General features: G+C 38.6%; 1 protein-coding gene across 2 annotated transcripts in view; it reads left to right on the plus strand.

Moving 5' to 3' along the window:
* Nucleotides 1-20,601, plus strand: part of LOC100555255 (protoheme IX farnesyltransferase, mitochondrial) — a 153,025-nt gene that overhangs the window by 10,783 nt on the left and 121,641 nt on the right. For both annotated transcript variants that reach the window (XM_008104300.3, XM_008104299.3), the window contains exons 2-4: nucleotides 3,057-3,183; nucleotides 6,646-6,967; nucleotides 10,105-10,229. In XM_008104300.3, the coding sequence (XP_008102507.1) occupies nucleotides 3,091-3,183; nucleotides 6,646-6,967; nucleotides 10,105-10,229 (540 nt within the window). In that variant the 5' untranslated portion in view covers nucleotides 3,057-3,090. The remainder of the gene's footprint in view (nucleotides 1-3,056; nucleotides 3,184-6,645; nucleotides 6,968-10,104; nucleotides 10,230-20,601) is intronic.

Below are 20,601 nucleotides of genomic sequence, written 5' to 3' on the forward strand. Positions count from 1 at the left end.
CTGACGAATTGACTCCGCAAGACTCCTTCGTGGGCAAAACACCTAAGTAGGGTCTCGGTTTCCCGCCAAGAGCAGATTCTCTGGGGAACCAGAAGCGAAAGCCATTCTCTGGGTCCAGATGCATGACTCCCTAAAGTTTCTCATGGAAAGCAGGCTAATCAACCATTTGTTTGGCCGCGATTCTCAGGCTTCTGCGATTAGCCTGTTGAGCTCCTCTCTGTTGTTGACAATAATCACGGCGAGAAAAAGGGGGAGATTTTGGCTCAGGGCTTGTTTGGCAAACTTCTGGAAGGCAAATCTCCTGCAGGTGCAAGGGTTCCAGTTCTGGCTGAGAAAGTTCCAATTCTGACTGAAACGGAGGAAAACCTAAGTTTTCCTCCTCATCTGTCACAACAGTGTTAGGGACGGGACTACATGGCCCATGAGACATCACAGAATGTGGTAATGCATTGTCCCCATCAGGGCAATCCCCCACGCATTGATCAAGAGTGGCCCACTGAGCGGTATCTAAGTAACTGTGGTCCTCCAAAAGATGTGTTTCCTGATCAGATGTTAGTGGTGTAAGAATTTAGAATTTGTTGTGTAAGTCAAGCTGAGCAGAAGAATTCTGTGGAGGCTGCCTGGTCCTTTGTCTCTTTCTACGAGTGACCTCCTTCCAAGCCTGAGGGTTGCCTATATTTGAGTTGATCTCCCCATATAGTTCCTTATCATGGTAGTGTTGGTGTGATGCAGGTGGCGTATCTAGAACAGTGTGTTGTGCCATGTCCAAGAAGAGCTCGAGTTCCTGAATGTCCTTAAGGGTCTTAATACGGTCCTCGAGTTGTTGGATTCTCTGTTCCATCAGAATCATCTGTTTACACTTGGTGCAGATGTAGTTGAATAGTTGTTGTGCAAAGAAGCGAAACATGCAACAACTTGTGCATGCGATGGCACGTTTTTGCTTTTGTTCCATCTCTTGGTGAGTGAAGTTACCAAGCAGGATCCTTATAGTGTGCGTTATTGGCAGACTGCTATCCACCTCCCTGTGTATGTGTTTTTAATGTGGTTTTTTTAATTGATTGTACTGTAACTGTGTTAGTGTAGGCGTGGTTTCACGCGCGCCTCCTCACTTCTGTGTGAACCCACTGCCACTTGAGTTCAGCCTCTTGCTCAGAAAGCTTCAACAGGAAGGCAGCAATCAGTCAAAACAATAGCCTTTCAAAACAATAGCAGAGCAGCAAAGAGTCAAGCACACGGCTTCCTAATGGAGTCTCAGAAAAGAGTCAATCACACAGCTTCCCAGTGCAATCCAAGGAAAGAGTCAACACAAACTAAGCTTTTAAATGCAATCTCAGACAGGGCCTACCTAAAGCAAGGAGCAAAGCAAAGCATCCTTTCTGAAGAATGTAGAGAAAAGTTTAAAAGCCCAATCCTATGCCAAGTTAGATGTGTTAAATTTATAGGCCTGGATACATAAAACCTGATAGGCTTTGGTTTATTGGAAATGGATGCAGTTGATAAACCTAGGCATTTGCTTGTGAAGATGGAACTTTCTTTTTTAAAAATCACAATTAGAATCTACTAGCCTGTTGTTTTGTTGTTGAAACTATTACTGTTTGCACTAACCACCTGGGGCCTACTTGATTTAAAGGGTAATGTGTGTCTCTTGCAGTACCATAATTAATGTTTGATTTAGAAAGAAGTTGACTTCAAATCTATAACTAAATTCATAGTTGTGGTGCTTGAAAATGCTAAAGAAATAGCCATTGGGATAGAATCTATAACAATAAAAGTGAATATGTGGGTCTGTCAGGGCCATAGCTGCAAAGCAATGAAATGAAGGCATCTGAAACCTGGTACTGATACTAGAGATGTGGTATCTGGGGGTTTGATTTATAAAGCACACAAATTAATGTGTGCAGATAGATCTGGAGTCTCCATCACTATCTTTATTCATTTAAGTTTTCATTCCAACACATAGATTTGCAGTGCATATAGTCGAAGCAGTAAGGAGTAGTCCAAGCAACACTGCCCTGTTTCTGCCCTCATAACATATTGTAAAAATGCATCATGATAGGGGAGCATGGCCAGTTTTGCCACTCGGGTATTATAAGGACTACTTTAACCTGTGAGTATTTGGGTACTTTGACAAGTATTAAAAATAAAGTGCATATTTTCTTTAGTTGACATTGCCACTTCAAACATCAGATGTCAACTCCTGCAAATATTTTAGCTAAAATTTATTGATGATTGAAGAGGAATAAAAATATTTTCCCACTATTACCGCTTTTATGAATGCTTAGAATGTCAATTTCCCTGAACTTGTTTTTGTTCTGATTACAAGCCAAAGGTGTTGCTAGCTTTTTAGTACCTAAAAAGTTTTATTAGTTAAATAATTTGTGTTCTTTTGAGGTAATATGATAGCTCATGTTAAAACTAATGCATATTTATAGTTTCTGAGCAACTTACACCAAGAAGCAAACATTCTTCTTAAATAGGTGAATGGCTTGTTCTAGAGATAGAAACTCCTTTTTAGTGTGGGTTTAATACAATTATGGTGTATCGACTTGAACAACTGAAGCACGTAGACCAGACTCATAAATATTGCTTGGGTGTTTTTCTTTATTGTCATGAGACTTTTTACTGTGACAATTAAAAATGAAGTTTTATGGCTGTCTTATATTATAGCTAGTAGTTTTTAAGATCAGTAATAAACATACATTGCAGCTGGTGCAAAAGAAATACCCTCAACAACTTTCCTAATGCAAATGTTCAACTCTGGTGCTACTTTTATGAGCAATACCTAGTTTTAAGTAAATATTCCATCTTGTTGCTATTCGTCTAGTTATAAACAGTTTTATAGCCAATGGCAGTAGCAAGAGTGGAAAAGATTAGATTGATGGGTTGTTTGAAAGGAAAAACTGAATGATTTTCCTTTGGATTTTGCAATATGTTGACTACATTTCTTCCTTATGCTTTCTCCTGCTTTCTGTCATTCTTTTGCTGGTGAAATTAGGAATGTACTAGCATTGCTTCTAATGATTATAGTAAATTTGGCTACTTTTTTTCATTTGTAGGAATAGCTTCCTAATACCACAAAGAAAAAAAGCCATGCAGCAAGTGCCATGCAAGTTTGCGTGCTTCTTAAGAGCCACCAAAGGAAAGAGGGTTACATTTCAGCAGTTAAACTTCCTCAAGCGTATGGTAAGTGAGTCTAGCATATATATATGCTGTACCAGAAGATAGTGTGGTCAGAGTATCCTTTAACCTAAATACTTGGAACCTGAAGTGGATTTTGGAAATTTTTGAATTTGGAATGCCTGCATACACATACATAATGAGATATCATGTTAATGGAAAGAAAGTCTAAACAAAAAATTCATTTATGTTTCCTGTGTACCTTATACACATAGCCTGAAGATAATTTTATACAGTATTTTAAATAATTTTATGCATGAACCAGAAACGCCAGAAGGCACTATCTCAGTCATGAGTGTGGAAAATTTTGGATTTTTAAATTTCAAAGGATCCATTAGGGTGGACTTGATCACATCTGCCCACAGATCTGTATGTTACAAGCTGAAAATCGCATCAAGGGTATAACCTGCCAAATGAGTTTGTCCTGAAACCAGTTGAGATAGGCCCATGTTTGTCATGAATATCATGAACTTCCAAGCTATACCTGACAAACAGGTCTCCAGTGGTATGCTGAAGTTACGCAGAAGCAAAAGTCTGGGTGACTCCAACTATACCTCTGAGCCAAGTTCCGTGAACTTGGCCAGGGAGTCTTTTAGGCAGCGGGGTGAACAGTACAGTGAATCCCTAGTCTATCACTGGTTTTCAGACTTGAGTGCACACCCTCAATGTGATTCAGCTCCCTAGTAGGTTGTCTGGCCAGGTTAAGATGCCCTTTATAGACCACAGCTACCTCCCCCAACGTTCCCTTAACTGCGCACTGATACAGTACCCGGCTGGGAGGGCCTGGGCTCAGGTTGGAGCACTATCATCTCCTAGCCAAGTTTCAGTGGGGCATGCCAGGCCAGCTCCCTCATCTATATATATAAAAAGGTAAAGTTATTTGGGCCATGACTATAACAACACAACTTTATGCCCCAGATCCACCAAACTTGACAACACAATGCAAAAGCCTTGCCTCAAGGTTCGTACCACCAAAAAATAAATAAATCTGGAACCAAATCCAGCCCCCAAAAAAGCCCAAAAAAGCCCAAAAACCTCAAAAATTGAACAGCGCCTGCGCCAGACACAACATGGCGTGCGCTCAACACACACACCACCCTTCACCCTCAACGGCCATCCCTCCATTCCCGCCGCCGGCGCCATTGACCTCAATACCCCCAAACTTGCCTGCCAGAGGAAACAAAAAAACGCAGTCGTGAGGAAAGGCACTGGCTCCTCTGGCCTGGTTTCACGAGGAGGACTCAATTGCCAATGGCCTGGCCCTTCCCACCATGGTCTGGCCCTTCCTGCTGCTGCCAAGCCCTTCCCACCGCGGCCTAGCCCTTTTTGCCGCGCCCTGGGCCTTGCCACTGCGGCCTGGGCCTTGCTGCCATGCACCCCGCGTGGCCTGGCCCCACCCCCTACCTTTGCCCCGCAAAAACATAAATAAAAATAACAAAATACACAAATAAAAAAATACCACTACAATTTAGAAACCACACCACCACACTTCTCCACACCAACGCATAAAGAACAACATTTTCAAAACAGGTCTACCACCGATACAAAACAATCAGTCCCACTTAACACCTCACAACAAAGGATTACCCCAGGCAGGAATCAGCCAGGCTTCGAGCATACAAAGCATGACACAATCAGTGCCACCTAACACCACCCAACAAAGGATTCCACCAGGCAGGAATCAACCACGGTTTGGAGCTACAAGAGACGAAACAATCAGGGCCAGCTAACACCTCCAAACACATGAATTCCCCAGGCACAGAGCACCCAGGCTTTCAGATTACAACGCTATTTAATACAAATCAAAAGGACTAATAACACCATTCAGACCTGCCGCACCGACACTATTCATTGCAATCCAGGTCACCAAGCAAGGACTTCCAGAACAACAAAACGGCCAGGCTTTCAGGAACCAAGGCTATTCACTGCTATTCCACCTAGCCAACAAATCACTCCAATGAGCCACAGCAACGCGTGGCTGGGAAAAGCTAGTCTTTGATAAGATCATAGATGATATGAGTCTTATTTTTCACTGACCTGGCATTACGTAAGAGCAAGGTGAGATTTCGTGCGCTGTCTGGCTCACTCTCCAAGTTCTTCAGGCTGGCAGGGTGCCTGGAAGGTGAGATAAGTACAATACAGTCTCACTTATCCAACATAAACGGGCTGGCAGAATGTTGGATAAGTGAAAATGTTGGATAATAAGGAGGAATTAAGGAAAAGCCTATTAGACATCAAATTACATTATGATTTTACATATTAAGCACCAAAACATCATGTCTTACAAGAAATAGACAAAAAAAGCAGTTCAATACACTGTAACGTTATGTAGTAATTACTGTATTTATCAATTTAGCATCAAAACATTTCAATGTATTGAAAACATTGACAACAAAAACATTGACTACTAAAAGGCAAACTGCGTTGGATAATACAGAACGTTGGATAAGCAAGACTCTACTGTATTAAACACCTTTTTCTCTTTCCTGCCATCACCATATCTCCCTCAGCCCTGTATGACTTGTATTGCCACTCTAGGTTCTATTTACATTGAATTTAAAAATAATAATAAAAGGCAAAAGAGGCGTAAAAATAAAAACACAAAAGACAAATTATGTGACATTAATTTAACAACACTTAACATGTAGTTGTAAAGAACCGTGTTCACTGTGCTGGTGCAGCTGGTCTCAGGCAGAGGTTCTTATAGTCCTGAAGGCAGGCAGCAGGAATGCTGGTGTAGATGTTTTTACCATACATGACTCAAATGTAGCTGGCAAGCTTTAACGGGATCATTATTTGTTATATATTTATTATAGCTTCTGTTATTATGTTGCTTTTTTTGGCTTTGGCTAAGGTATTGTGAATGGAATCAGTATGCATTCCTTCATATTTTTTATTTCATCTTAAAACATCAAATTGTAAGATATTTCTTCACGAATATTATATAGTATAAATGTGTTAAAATAGTTTCAAAAATGAAACCAGTGTCTGGATTTTATTGAGTAGTACCATTTAAATTAGTCTTTATATCAGGTTTATATCATTATAACATCTGAAGAGCTTCTCAATACACATTCCTGCTTAAAAAGAATGGTTTTAAAAAGAATCAGAATCAATGTTAATTAGGAGTAATGGCAACTCTAATAGAAAACATCTGAAGAGTATCATCGATCTGTGTTTTCTTTATTTGTTGTTTTCAATAGCTATATTTTTCACAGGTTTGATTTTTTAAAACTTTTCTGTAATTTTAGCTATATTTCTTTTATCTGTTGCAAGTCACCTTGAATGTCACATTGGGAAACCACCATGATATAAATATAGTTATAAATAATATCACAATTATATGAGAAAAGACTGATGTGATATGAAGACTGATTGCAAATAATACTAGTGCGGGAATTCATTAATTTAAGTGGGATTTCACTTAAAATAGTCATAGTTATTCTATTATTTCTCCTCCTCTCCCAGTATGTAATAGAACATAACAAAGCACTCTGTCAGCGAGCAAAACTGAAGCCGGAATCAACAGCGCCTCCTTACTTTGAAGGCCAACATTCAGTTCCAGAAAAGACGGTTAACCATGCGGTGAGATCGGTTTCTCCTCTTCTTCCCCCTTTATCTGAGAAACCAACAGTGAATGAATCTGAAGCATTGCCCATGGCAATTCCAAATAGTACAGAAAAAACAGTTGTGTCCATTTCTCAGGAAGAAAAACAATGGAAAGAGATGAAACTACAGTTGGATACTTTACCAGGCGTTTTGGCACGTTTGTCCAAAATCAAACTTACAGGTATTATTAGGTTTTCGATTTTCTCCCTCCAAATTAAGTTTACAAGTTTCATATGTCTGTTCTGCCTTTTAATACTGTTTTGATTTTTTTATGGATTTCCATTTTTACTAGTTTTCTTAGTTCATTGGGGTTACTTTTTCTAAGTATGTTTGGGATTTCTTTAGCCCTAAAGTCATTTGCCAGGATTAGCTTGTTACATTGATAAGTGTAGTGATAGAAAATCATTTTTGATATTTGGGGAAAAGGACTTATCTCCAGGAAATTCACACTTAAACATACCAACAAACTGCTTTCACTTCATATAGAATACCAGTGTACAAATTTATATTTGTATATAGTATACATGGATCTTTAACATGCATTAATTAATGAGTAATAAAGGGATCCTTTTATGCATTTAATTTGGGTTGGTAAGGTGCAGGCTGCACAGATTCTTTGTCCTATTTAAATTGCACCTTCCTTGTCCAACTTTCTCCTTAGCTGTTATTTCCCTTTAGTTGTTCTCTTCTGCCTGTTATTTCTAGCAGGTATGTGGTTAGGAGGTAGGAGGGCAGCAGAAGAACAAGGTGGTAAAGCCTATCAGATGTATCTTGCCCGGCACCTTCCAAGCTCTGGGTTTGAGGGAATCTACAAGCTGAAATCTGGCAGCCTGACATGTGATATTTCAGTCCATAATTTCATTAGTGAGTGGAAGGATGTGGCGTATAGATAAGACATCTATTAAAGTTAATTAAATAAATATAGTACAAGAGGATGAGTGGGTCTAGATTCCAGGTCAGTCTGAGAAGATTGTTGGTCGAGATGCAAATTCCAACACTTGTTGAATGACCGACTGAAAATGAAATAAAACAATAATGATTTAAACTTAAGAATTCAGTAAGTTAAATAGACAGTACTTTACCCTGGAAAAATGTTTTGAACACCAATTACTTTGCAAAGTCTATGCTTCTCAAAAAGAGAGTTCAACAGCATCCCTTTATAAAAACAAAGAAGAAATAGTGTGTTTACTTTGGTATGATTGTATACTTTCTCTGCTGTTCATATATCCTGTGAGATGACTATATACTGTTCCTTTAATTTATTTCTTACTCATTTTTCTTCTGTCACAGTTATTTTTAAGCATTTTCCCCTCATTCCAAACTATCAACATGTGCATCTTTGGTCCATGTTTGTTCATTGATAAAGTAGTCACTTGAAAAAGAAAAGTGGGGTCATGAAAGTGTATATTATCACACACACACACACACACACACCCATCTTTTCCTGTTAGTTTAGAGGAGTGTACAGTAATTAGAAAGATAATCCATCATTATAATAGTTCTCAGTGTTTCCCGCAATTCAGAACTTGTGTAAACAAATTCCTAGTAGTGGCTAAATAATCCAGTCATGCTTAGGCGCACTAGGATAAAGCAGGTTCAGAGGTGAGGAATAGAGCATCACAAATGCAATATGTAAAATGTGGGTCTCCAGTAACATTATCTTGCCCTGAAGCACTTCCCCATGTTCTGTCGTAACTCTAGCCTTCAACAGGTTTAAGAGAAAAGTCTATATTGAGACCCCTTTATAGTAGTCCAATCTAAAAAGCATGTGTGGACCTTTGAGGCTGAATTTGAGATAGGCCCTTAAAACGTTAAACAAAAAACATAATGCTGAGACGACATTCTTGACAACAAGAACTTTGTTTTATGAGTGTGGGATACTGGACAAAGTTAATTTCAGTTCAATAAATGAGAATGTGCTACCGCTTCTTTTAATGGGAACTTGATAAGTTGCAATGAAATGAGGGGCTGAAATTAATCTGGAGAAATCAATGGAGACTTTAATTAGAACACTGTCTTTAGTGTGCTAGAATTTCTTTTGAGGGTCATTGTAATGATAATGTTATACAGATTGCTCCTCCCCTCCCCTCCTATAAATGAGCTTGTGTTCTGCTATAATAAATGAGTTTAAAGTATTCTTTCTGATAAGTTTAATTAAACTTTCTTACCAGAATGTTAAAGACATTTGCCCTTGCTAATGGAACCCTAACCTGTCTAACTAATGGAAAGGGATCTTGTAGCACCTTGGAGAGTAATTGAGAGAACAAATTTGGTAGCATAAACTTTCTTAGACTTCGGCCCTATCTACACTAACCATTTAATGTTGTTCGAAGCTAGCATCAATCTGTGGCAGCCAGACAAGAAAATTCCACAAAAATGCACTAAAGAAGACCCTGAATGCACATTGGTGCTCTGTGGTTTGTGTCATCACCATCCAGATCTCATACTGGTTCCATGGTTTCCTATGTAATCATATGCGGAGCGAGACTATTAATACTGCATTAGATGGCCAGTGTAATCCCTAATAATAATAATAATAATAATAATAATAATAATATACTTTTATTTCTTACTTGCCTCTCCTTATGGCTCGAGGCGGGTCAGAGCACAGTCAAAATACACACACATTGCAAACATTCTATAAACATATTAAAATGTAGTTCTTTAAAATCTGTAAATCTGCTTCCTCAGATTTGATCTACGAAAGCTTATTCTGTTAACTTTTCTTTCAGTCTATAGGGTGCTATAATACCCCTTTACATACTGTCTTTTATTTCTAACTAATTAAAAATCAAGAAGGAAGGTTGGAAAATTTATAGTATATATTTTACTACGTGCTTTCTTCAATATCAACCTTCAACATTTATGTATCATACTTTCATTTGTCATAAGGATAAAAAGGTGAACAAGAAAGTTGTAAAAGCAGCATGGGCATGCTGCTAGCTTTGGTCTTTAATTTTAGGAGGTGAACCTCATTGTCCAGAAAAGATTGTTAATTCATATTATGTGAATTGTCAAATTCGTATAGTCACATGTCAGTAGAATATCTGTAATTGCCCATAGAAACAGTCTCTAGACCCAGATTGAATTGGAGGAGGGTTTTTATACCATCATCTTCATATTTTAAGTAGAATATATTGGGAGTGGCTATCTACTCTTCATTTTTTTACTGTTTCCACAAAGAGAAGTGGTGGTAGAGAGCTGTGGATTTGTGACCAATTTGCCATTTTAACTTTGTAATTAATATGTAGTTGTTACAATTACAAAATTATACATATTCATTACCCTGAATGTTGAAATATCTTTTTTTTATTGCAGCCCTGGTTGTAAGCACTGCCTCAGCTGGATTTGCAATGGCACCAGTGCCCTTTGACCTAACCTGTTTCCTGCTTGCCTCCCTTGGAACAGGACTGTCTTCATGTGCTGCTAATGCCATCAACCAGGTTGGTGTTTTATCATTAGTGTCTCCTCAAACATTAGTGTCATATAAAAAACTAGCTGTATCCGGCCATGCGTTGCTGTGGTTTCTAGGAATGCTTTGTTGGCCAGGTGGAATAGCAGTGAATAGCCTTGCAGCCTCAAAGCCTGGCTGTTTTCTTCTTATGGGAATCCTTGTTTGGTTAGCTGGAATACAAAGGAATAGGCTTGCTGCTTGGAAGGCTGGGTACTAGAATTGTAGTGAATAGACTCACTACTTCAAAGCCTGGCTGCTTGCTACCTAGGGGAATCTTTGTTTGGTCAGCTTCAATAGTACAGTGTAGTATCGCTGCTTCAAAGCCTGGCCGCCTTCTGCCAAGGTTAATCCTTTGTTGGTCTGGTTGAATTGCACTAAATAGCCTTGCAGCTTCAATGCCTGGCTGTGTTATGCTTAGGGAAATCCTTGTTTCGCGAGCTGGAGTAGCACCCTCAATCAAAGAGCTGCTTTGAAGCCTGGCTACTTCCTTTGCAGGGAAATGCTTGTTTGGCCAGCTTGAATTGCACTGAATAGTCTTGCAGCTTAGAAGCCTGGCCGCTTTCTACATAGGTCATCCTTGCTAGGCCAGGTTGAATGGGATGGAGAAGCCTCGTGGCTTCAAAGCCTGGGGGTTTTCTGCCTAGGGGAAATCTTGGTTGGCCAGGTTGAATAATACTGAATTAGCCTTCTGCTTGCAAGCCTGGCGGCTTTCTATCTTGTGGAATCCTTGGTTGACCAGGTTGAATAGCAGTGAGTAGTCTCGGTGTGGTAAGTATGAATGCTGCAGTTAATAATCTTGATTAGCATTTAATGGCTTTGCAGTTTCAATGCCTGGCTGCTTCCTTCCTGTGGGAATCCTTTGTTGGGAGGTTTTAGCTGACTCTGATTGTTTCCTTTCTAGAAATTCCATTTTCCCTGTTTTCAGAGTGATGCTCTTTATTTACTGTCCTGATTTCAGAGATTATATTGTTCTGTATTATTATATACACAGTAATCTATATATAAAAGAGTAATGGAATCCTGGCGACCGCCAAAACAACAAAACTAAACACTCCACAACCTCGAAAATTGACAACACAACCCATCATCCACGCCTCTAGGTTGATACAACAAAAAGAAAAGAAAAATAAAGTCCTAATTAGAGGGAGAGGAATAATTGTTTTTATCCAATTGCTGCCAGTTAGAAGGCTAAGCTCTGCCCACTTGGTCTCCTAGCAACCCACTCAGCCCAGGGGACAGGCAGAGTTAGGCCTCTTCCTCACTGCCTATAAAATACAGATTATCAGATTTTAACAGGATTAGATGGCAGTGTAGACTCAAGGCCCTTCCACACAGCTATATAACCCTATATATAAGCTATATAATATACATCTTATATTATCTTATATTATCTGCTTTAACTGGATTATCTGGACTCCACACCTTTACCCTTTACCTTAACTACCACCAATTCCTCAATACTTTATTTCCTATACCACCAGACTTCGCCACAGCAACGCGTGGCCGGGCACAGCTAGTTATTATATATTATATTTATAATCTTATATTACCTGCTTAGAATTGGGTTATATGAGGCCCCTTCTACACAGCTGTATAAAATCCACACTGAACTGGATTATATGACAGTGTGGGCTCAAGATAATCCAGTTCAGAGCTGATACTGTGGATTATGTGCCTTGGCATTCTGGGTTTATTTATTTTGTGTCAAAAACATTGCACAACAAATACATTTCAAAATGATGGGGGGGAAAAGGAAATCACAAGCAACTAAATAGTTTTGGACCAAAAGCGGGCAACAGCAACCGCATTGTCCGTAGCTTTAAACAACTCCTCCTCCGTACATGAGGCAGGGCATTGTGGGCAAGCATACATATGCGGAGTTGTTTGTTCTGCTCCACAGTCACACAAGGTGGAGGATTCCTCCAGGTAGTGCCACCTTGCCAAGTTGTCTTTTGATCTTCCCACTCCGCTTCTCAGTCTGTTTAGGGACTTCCAAGTTGCCCATTCTTGGTTTGCCCCTGGAGGAAGACCCTCGTGGGGAGTCATCCAGTTAGAATTGCCAGGTTTAGCTGCCCAGAGGGACATCCTTGCTGCTGTTGGAGGAACATCAAGAGGAGTGGTGGTTCTCATGAAGCCCTTCCTTGATTTGAGTCTGGTGGGAGGAGGCTGATAGTCATGCAGTGGGTGGCTTTTACAATGTTCGACCTTTTTTCTCTCGCAGTTAGCAGCAACTTCCCATCGCACGTCAGGAGGGGCAATGCCAGCTAACTTGTAGAGTTTATCAACACGTGTAGGTTTAAGGCATCCTGTGATGATTCTGCATGTTTCATTCAGTGCTATGTCCACCTGCTTCGCATGGGCAGACTTGTGCCAAACAGGACAGGCTGCAGTTGAGAAAGACAAGGCCAAGGCTGATGTTCTTATTACTTGTGGGTCTGCACCCCATGCGCTGCCAGTCAGTTTCCTCAGGAGGTTGTTGCGTGCAGCTACTTTGTGCTTGGTGTTCATGCAGTTCTGGGTTATATAGCTGTATGGAAGGGCCTTGTGTCTACACTGCCATATAATTCAGTTCAAATCAGATAATCAGTATTTTATAGGCAGTGTGGATGAGGCCTAAGTGAACTTTGCACCATTGTGGTTGAGGGGATTGCTAGGAAACGAAGTGGGCCTAAAGGCAGTGGGGCCTACCTTTCTGACTGACAGCCGGGGGAGAACAGCTCTTCCTCATCCTCTGTAATTTGGACTATTTTTCAAGGTTTTTTTAATTGAAAAACATAGACTGAATGACTATGTCTTTTGTGGCCAAATTTGGTGTGATTTGGTTCAGTGGTTTTGTTGTTTACTTCATGGGAAAAACGCACGTTACATTTATATATATATACTAGCTGTGCCCGGCCACGCGTTGCTGTGGCAAAGTGGTGGTGGTATTGGTTAAAAATTGTTGTGTAATTTTTATTTGACGTTATTTGCAATTTTTTATTAATTTTATTGTAAGTTATATTTTTAATTATTATATTTTATTATTTTCTTGTATTATTTTTAGTTATTTTCTGTTATTATAGTATTTTATTGTATTAATTTTTTAGTGTTTTTTATTATTTTTTATTGGGTTGCTAGGAGACCAAGTTGGAGGAGCTTAGCCTTCTAACTGGCAGCAATTGGATAAAAGCAATTATTCTCTCTCTCTAATTAGGACTTTATTTTTCTTTTCTTTTTGTTGTATCAACCTAGAGGCGTGGATGATGGGTTGTGTTGTCAAATTTCGAGGTTGGGGGGCCTGTAGTTTTGTTGTTTTGTGGGTCGCCGTGATGCCATCACTCTTTTATATATATAGACTAGCTGTGCCCGGCCACGCATTGCTGTGGCAAAGTGGTGGTGGTATTGGTTAAAAATAGTTGTGGAATTTTTATTTGATGTTATTTGTATTTTTAAATTAATTTTTATGTTTTTTATTTATTATATTTTATTATTTTCTTTTATTATTTTTAGTTATTTTGTGTTATTATAGTATTTTATTGTATTAATGTTTTAGTGTTTTTAATTATTTTTAGTGTTTTTAATTATTTTTATTGTATTATTTGTATGTATTTTATTTTTTATTATTTTATTATTATTTGTTTGTATTATTATTTGTATGTATTATATCTTATTATTTGATTATATTATTTTTATTTATGTTTGTTTAATAGTATTATGGTATTTATTTTTTATGTTTTTTTTGTATTTATTTTATTATTTTTGTTTGTCTTTGTATTGGGTTGCTCTGAGTTCTGTGGTCTGACTGGTCATGTTCGAAATGTATTCTCTCCTGATGTTTCGCCTGCATGTATGGCAGGTATCCTGAGAGGTTGTGAAATGTGTTGTAACGAAAGTAAGTGGGATTTATATATCTGTGGAATGGCCAGGGTGGAAGAAAGAACTGTTGTCTGCTTTAGGCAAGTGTGAATATTGGAATTGGCACTGAATAGCCTTGTAGCTTCAAAGCCTGGATGGTTCCTGCCTGCCTGGAATGAACAAAATGTGGTTCCCAGTATTAAAAAAAATCTGTGAAATCAGGACAGTTAACTAAAGAACAGCACTGAGCAATCAGGGAATTGCAGAAATGATGTACTGAGGGCCAGCTAACATTTCCCAACAAAGGATTCCTCTCCGAAGCAAGAAGTAGGCAGGCCTTGAAGGTGCAAGGGCATTCAATGGCAATCAAGGTGGCCAAGTGGAACATTCACAGTCGCCTGAAACAGATAAGAGTTGTCCCATCCTGGATATTACTGCTGAGATAGAAATAAACATCCCACTTGTGTGTTTTCAAACAGATCTCATAATCTCTGAGGATGCCTGGCATAGACATGGATGGCCGTTTGGCAGCAGATAGGGTCGTGAGGGAATGTGATGTTTAATAGGCTTTTCCTGAATCTCTTCTTATCCAACATATTCACTTATGCAACGTTATGCCAGCCTGTTTATGTTGGATAAGTGAGACTCTACTATATATTAATAATCTTATATTATCTGCTTAGAACTGGATTATATGAGGCCCCTTCTACACAGCTGTATAAAATGCACACTGAAGTGGATTATATGGCAGTGTGGACTCAAGATAATCAAGTTCAAAGCAGATAATATAAGGTTATAAATGGGTTATATAGCTGTGTGGAAATGTACTTGAGTGTACACTGCCATATAATCCAGTTCAAATCAGATAATCTGTGGAAGAGGCCTAAGTAAGGCCTAACTGTGCCTGTCCCCTGGGCTGAGTGGGTTGCTAGGAGACCAAGTGGGCGGAGCTTAGCCTTCTGACTGTCTGCAATTGGATAAAAACATTCCTTTTCTTCTAATTAGGACTTTTTCTTTTCTTTTTGTTGTCGGCACCTAGGGGCAAGGATTTTGGGTCGTGTTGCCAAGTTTCGTGTGTTTGGGTCATGTAGTTGCGTTGTTGTCCATTTTGCCAGTTTTTTCGGTTTTGTGGCTCCGGATTGTGTTTTTGTGGTGTGATTGTGTTGTAAGAACCGTGAGGCAAGGCTTTTGCGTTGTGTTGCCAAGTTTCATATTTCTGGGGCGTTTAGTTGTGTTGTTATAGTCACAGAACAAACAACTTTACCCTTTTATATATATAGCTAGATAACAACAACAACAACTGTCTGTGTTTCGTGATAAATCAGGAAATGGGCACATAGCTTAGCATGTTTGTGTGGGAATTGGAGTTGAATTAGCATTCAGACCTTGTCATAGTTGTATAAGGTGTACACTTGAAAATACACTTCAGACTTCCGGTGTGTGGAATATGGCGGGGAGTCGGGTCCTTCGAGCTCTTCGGTAAGGACCAGCCTAAGAACAGCGGTTGGGTAGAGCTTTGGCTCCCTCTCCTTTGTGGATCGATACAAGGAGACAGCGTATCCCACGGCACCCCCCGAAGGTCTACAGTGGGGTTCCCCCCTCAAGGGAGATCCTCCAGTAAGACCCGGGACTAGGGAGCCACAGGGAAAGGCGAACCGCGATTAGGCGAGCCGGCTTGCACCTTGTGAAGGGCGGCGCGGTACTCTCCCCAGCCTCACACACATCAAAACTTAAGAATTGGAGAAGAGAGAAAGAGAGACTAGAGGAAGAAGGAACTGCACTGACGGGTAAGAAACATCGTTTGACTATACTACATTACATTATTTGGAAATAAAACTAATGAGACTAAATCTGGAGCATTGAGGAAGAAAGAGAAAATAAGAAATAAGAAAATAGGAGTGGCGGGAATGCCGGAGGCTCGTTGGGGATAGAGGAGCAAGAGAAAAAGAAGAAAGAGGTCTAACAACTCAATTAAAGAGAATCCTGGACTTGGGAAAGAAACATTTTAATAATAACAGGACAATAAAGAATAAGTACCCGAGTTGAGAAAGAGTTGGCTGGGCGGTTTAAAGCCTAACTTAAAAGTTTGGAGCAACTAACGGTTGAAGGTATCTAAATTATTAAATTATTTGTAAAGACACTAAAAACCGGAGGATCAATAACTTTATAAAACAGACAAAATATACAAAATATACAAAGGGAAAGAGAACGAAAATGGCGACGACAACCCACTGACCTTGGAAACGCTGTTCCTGGAAAGATAAGATAAGGAGAGACTCGGAGGGAGGGTTTGTCGAACGGCGGCTTGGAAAGTGGAGAAAAGACAAAGAGACGAGAGAGGGAGGAGTACTGTTACACCCCGCGAGGGGAGGAGAAGAGCGAGAGGACTGGAGGAAAACGGAAACAGAAAGGAAAGATAGGAAGGCAACCCCCCGGAGGAAGGATTGTGTGGTCAGAAACAAACAACAATAAAGACAATAACATTACAACTAAACAGAGCAAAGAATCAGGAAGTTTGTTGAAGTGAGGGAAAGGAAGAGCAGCAAAGGAAAGACTAACAAACTCCCAGAGAGGGGAGAGGGGGCTGTGATAAAGAACGGAGGAGGCAAAGCCAGGGCTGCGAGAAGGTGCAGAGGTCGTTGCATCTGTCATCCCCAGGGAATCAGACTAGAGAGGGGAGAGGCAGTAAAACATTTATCTTAAGGAGATAATTCTGGAAAGCAATTTATTGGAGAAGTTAAATAAAGTTCAAATAAAGTTTCAAATAAAGTTCAAATAAAGTTTCAAATAAAGAGATCCAGACTCCTGAATCTACTGAGAAGGCAAATTAAATCAAAGAGAAAATGGCATATAAATTAAGAGACAGAGACAATAAAGAACCTAAGTTACAGCAAAAAAGGTCATCCATTTCGGAGGAGCCTAGCATAAGAGACATGACGGATTCAATTCTGAAAGAACTGCAGAGAATGCAAGAGAAGCAGGACGCCTATCAAAAGTTAGCACAAGAACAAATGTTAGATTTTAAGAAGGAAATCAAAGAAGAGTTAAGAACAATGAAGCAGGAAATAGGGACAATAAATCAAGAATTAAAAGATTTAAAACAAGAGAAGGCTGAAATCAGAAACTCACAGGACAAATTACGTAAGGAAGTACAACAGTTGGATTCGGAGACGGGCAAAATCAAATCAAGACAAGAACAGTTTGAGGCAAAAGAGCTAGAATACCAACTAAGATTTCGCAACGTTTGGGAGGAGGGGAAGGAAAATATAAGAAGAATCATAATTGAAATCATAGCAAACATCCTAAATTGTTCAACGGACGAAGCGGAAGATAGAACGGATAGAATCTATAGAATAAATACAAATTATGCAAAAAAGAACAAGACACCAAGAGACGTAATAGTGAACTTCACAAAAAAGATATACAGGGATGAAATTTTAAAAATAAATAACATGAAATTAACATCCTTCAAAGGAGAGAAAATAGTGATTTTGAAAGAATATCCGACGGAGACCCTCAACAGAAGAAGAAAATATCAATTCCTAGCAGATGAATTAAAAAAGCATAAAATAAGATTCAGATGGGAAAAGACAGAGGGGTTAATGACCACATATAAGGGAGAGAAATATTGGATTACATCAGAGGCGAAAGCAAAAAACTTTTATAAAAAATTGAAGAAAGAATTAGAAGAGGAAGAGAAATCGGAGGAAGAGGAATACTCAAAAAACTTTAGACCTTGTACAGAGATATTTAAAAAGAAGACAGACGACCAATACTTCCCAGAACACCGCACTAATGTAAAGAAAGACCAAACTACTCAGGAGGAGGAGGAGGAGGAAGGCAGGACAGAAGAAGAGGATTTAGAGGAGGAGGATAACCATATAACACTCTCTGAAAAGGAAGAAGAGACAATGGAAGGTGGAAAAAGAGAAGAAATACTATGAGAAGACACCTAAAGATTTATTGTTGTAATGTGAATGGACTAAACTCCCCCCAAAAAAGAAATAAAATTTATAACCCCCTTAAAAAATCAGATTATGACATAATATCTTTCCAGGAGACACATATAAGGCGGGACCAAGCAGAACTTCTATCGCAACCAAAATTAGGTAAGGAATTTTATTCTTCAGACATACAAAAAAAAAGAGGAGTAGTAACTTATGTTAGCCCCAAATTAGAAGCTCAACAATCTTTTAAAGATACGGAGGGTAGAATACTGGGAATTATTATTAACACTGAAAATTTAAGAATATTAGTGATAAATATTTACGCTCCAAATGAGCCTAAATCCAAATTTGTGAAAAAACTGAAGGAATTAATACAAGATAAGGAATTTGACAAGATAATTTTAATGGGAGATTTCAATGGGGTGATGAACTGTGAAATTGATAGAAATCCGGGGAGAAACAGCAGGGACAAGAAATTTAAAGGACTCTTATCAAAGGACTTCAGAAATTTTAAAGAAGAGTACGATTTAGATGATGTGTGGAGGACACACCATGGTGAGGAAAAAGATTATACCTTCTACTCAGCAAAAAATAAAAGCTGGTCCCGCATAGATATGGTATGGACCTCCAAATCCCTTTCCCCCCTAGTTCAAAATATTAAGATACTACCAAGGACAGATACAGATCATAACCCCATAGAGGTAATATTAAATAAGAAGGAAAAACACTGGAGATGGAAATTGGACAGTAACCTTCTGAAAAGGAAAGAAGATATAGAAAAAAATAGGGCTCTTCTGGAAGAATTTTTTAAAATAAATGATAACCAAGAAACACCCCTCCACATGGTATGGGATGCCAGCAAGGCTACTATGAGAGGCTACCTAATAGAACAGGGAATTTGGAAAAAAAGAGAAAAACAAAAACAAATTAAAATAATAATGGAAGAAATAGCAAAAATTGAAAAAGAACTTAAAAGGAAACCTAGGGACTCAAACTTGTTGCTAAGATTAGAGATGACACAAAAAAAGAGAGAATACTTTGAATTAGAAGAGAGAGCCAAGCAAATGAACTACATTAAACAGACCCATTTTGAATCGGCAAACAAACCAGGTAGATGGCTATCTAGGAAATTAAGGAAAAGGAAAGAAGCAACATACATAAAAAGAATAAAAACAGGGGGAAAATACCATTATCTGGAGGAAGATATCTTAAAACAATTTGCACAATACTATAAACTATTATATGGGAAAGACCCGATAGAAAAAGAAAAGATAACCGGTTATCTAGGGAAGTTAAAATTACAAAAAATCACAGAAAAGGAGAGAGAAGATCTCAATAAAGAAATTTCTAAAAAAGAAATTCAAGCAGCAATTAGGAAACTAGACAGCTCAAAATCGCCAGGCCCAGATGGCCTGACGGCAATTTACTATAAGGTATTCGAGGGAGAGTTAACACCATATCTGCTCAAAATAATGAATGAAATAAGAGAAAAAGGAAAGATGCCAAACTCATGGAAGGAGGCCCTGATCACCGTAATACATAAGGAAAACTCTGACCCAGAAGATATAAAAAATTATAGACCTATATCGTTATTGAATGTAGATTACAAAATTTTTTCCAATATAATTGCAGAAAGATTAAAAATATTTTTAAAAAAATGGATAAAGGAAGAGCAATCCGGCTTCCTACCAAATAGAAACATCAAAGATAATATAAGACTAGTAGTAGATTTATTAGAATATTATGAATCTCAAAATCAACAGGAGATATTACTCCTGGCCGTGGACGCCGAGAAGGCTTTCGACAGGGTAAACTGGGACTATTTTAAATTGTTAATACAAGAACTCGATATGGGCTATCACCTTCAAAACTCAATTGAGGCCATATATCAGAGACAAAAAGCAAAAATCATGGTAAACGGGAAGGTAACAGAAGAGTTGGAAATTGGAAAGGGAACACGGCAGGGGTGTCCCCTGTCGCCCCTAATCTTTATAATGACCCTAGAGACCCTATTAATTAATATAAGATCGAATGAGGAACTACAAGGAACAACCATCCAAGGAGTACAATATAAGATACAAGCATACGCAGACGACATTATTTGTTTTATAGGAGACCCAGCAAAGAAGGGAGAAAAATGGATTTCGATTATCAAAGAATATGGAGAAGTCGCAGGCTTAATGATTAACATGAATAAAACAAAGGCCCTGGCAAAAAATATTAATAAGGCAAAACAGAAGTTGATATCAGAAAAATTAGGCATTGAAATAACACCCAAAATTAAATACCTGGGAATATACATCTCTTCAAAAAACTCCCAATTATTAAAAAACAATTACGAAAAAACCTGGAAAAATATAAAAATGGATTTAGAAAATTGGAATAACTTAAAAATCTCCCTAATGGGTAGAATTTCAGCGGTAAAAATGAGTATCCTACCGAAAATGTTATTTCTATTCCAATGTCTGCCTATATTAAGAAGCCAGAAAATTTTTACAACATGGAATAAAGATTTGAGTAGATTTATTTGGCAGGGTAAAAAACCCCGAATAAAAAGGATTAATTTAATTGACGATAAAA

This window comes from Anolis carolinensis, chromosome 2 (genome assembly GCF_035594765.1).
Source record: "Anolis carolinensis isolate JA03-04 chromosome 2, rAnoCar3.1.pri, whole genome shotgun sequence".
Lineage (NCBI taxonomy): Eukaryota > Metazoa > Chordata > Lepidosauria > Squamata > Dactyloidae > Anolis > Anolis carolinensis.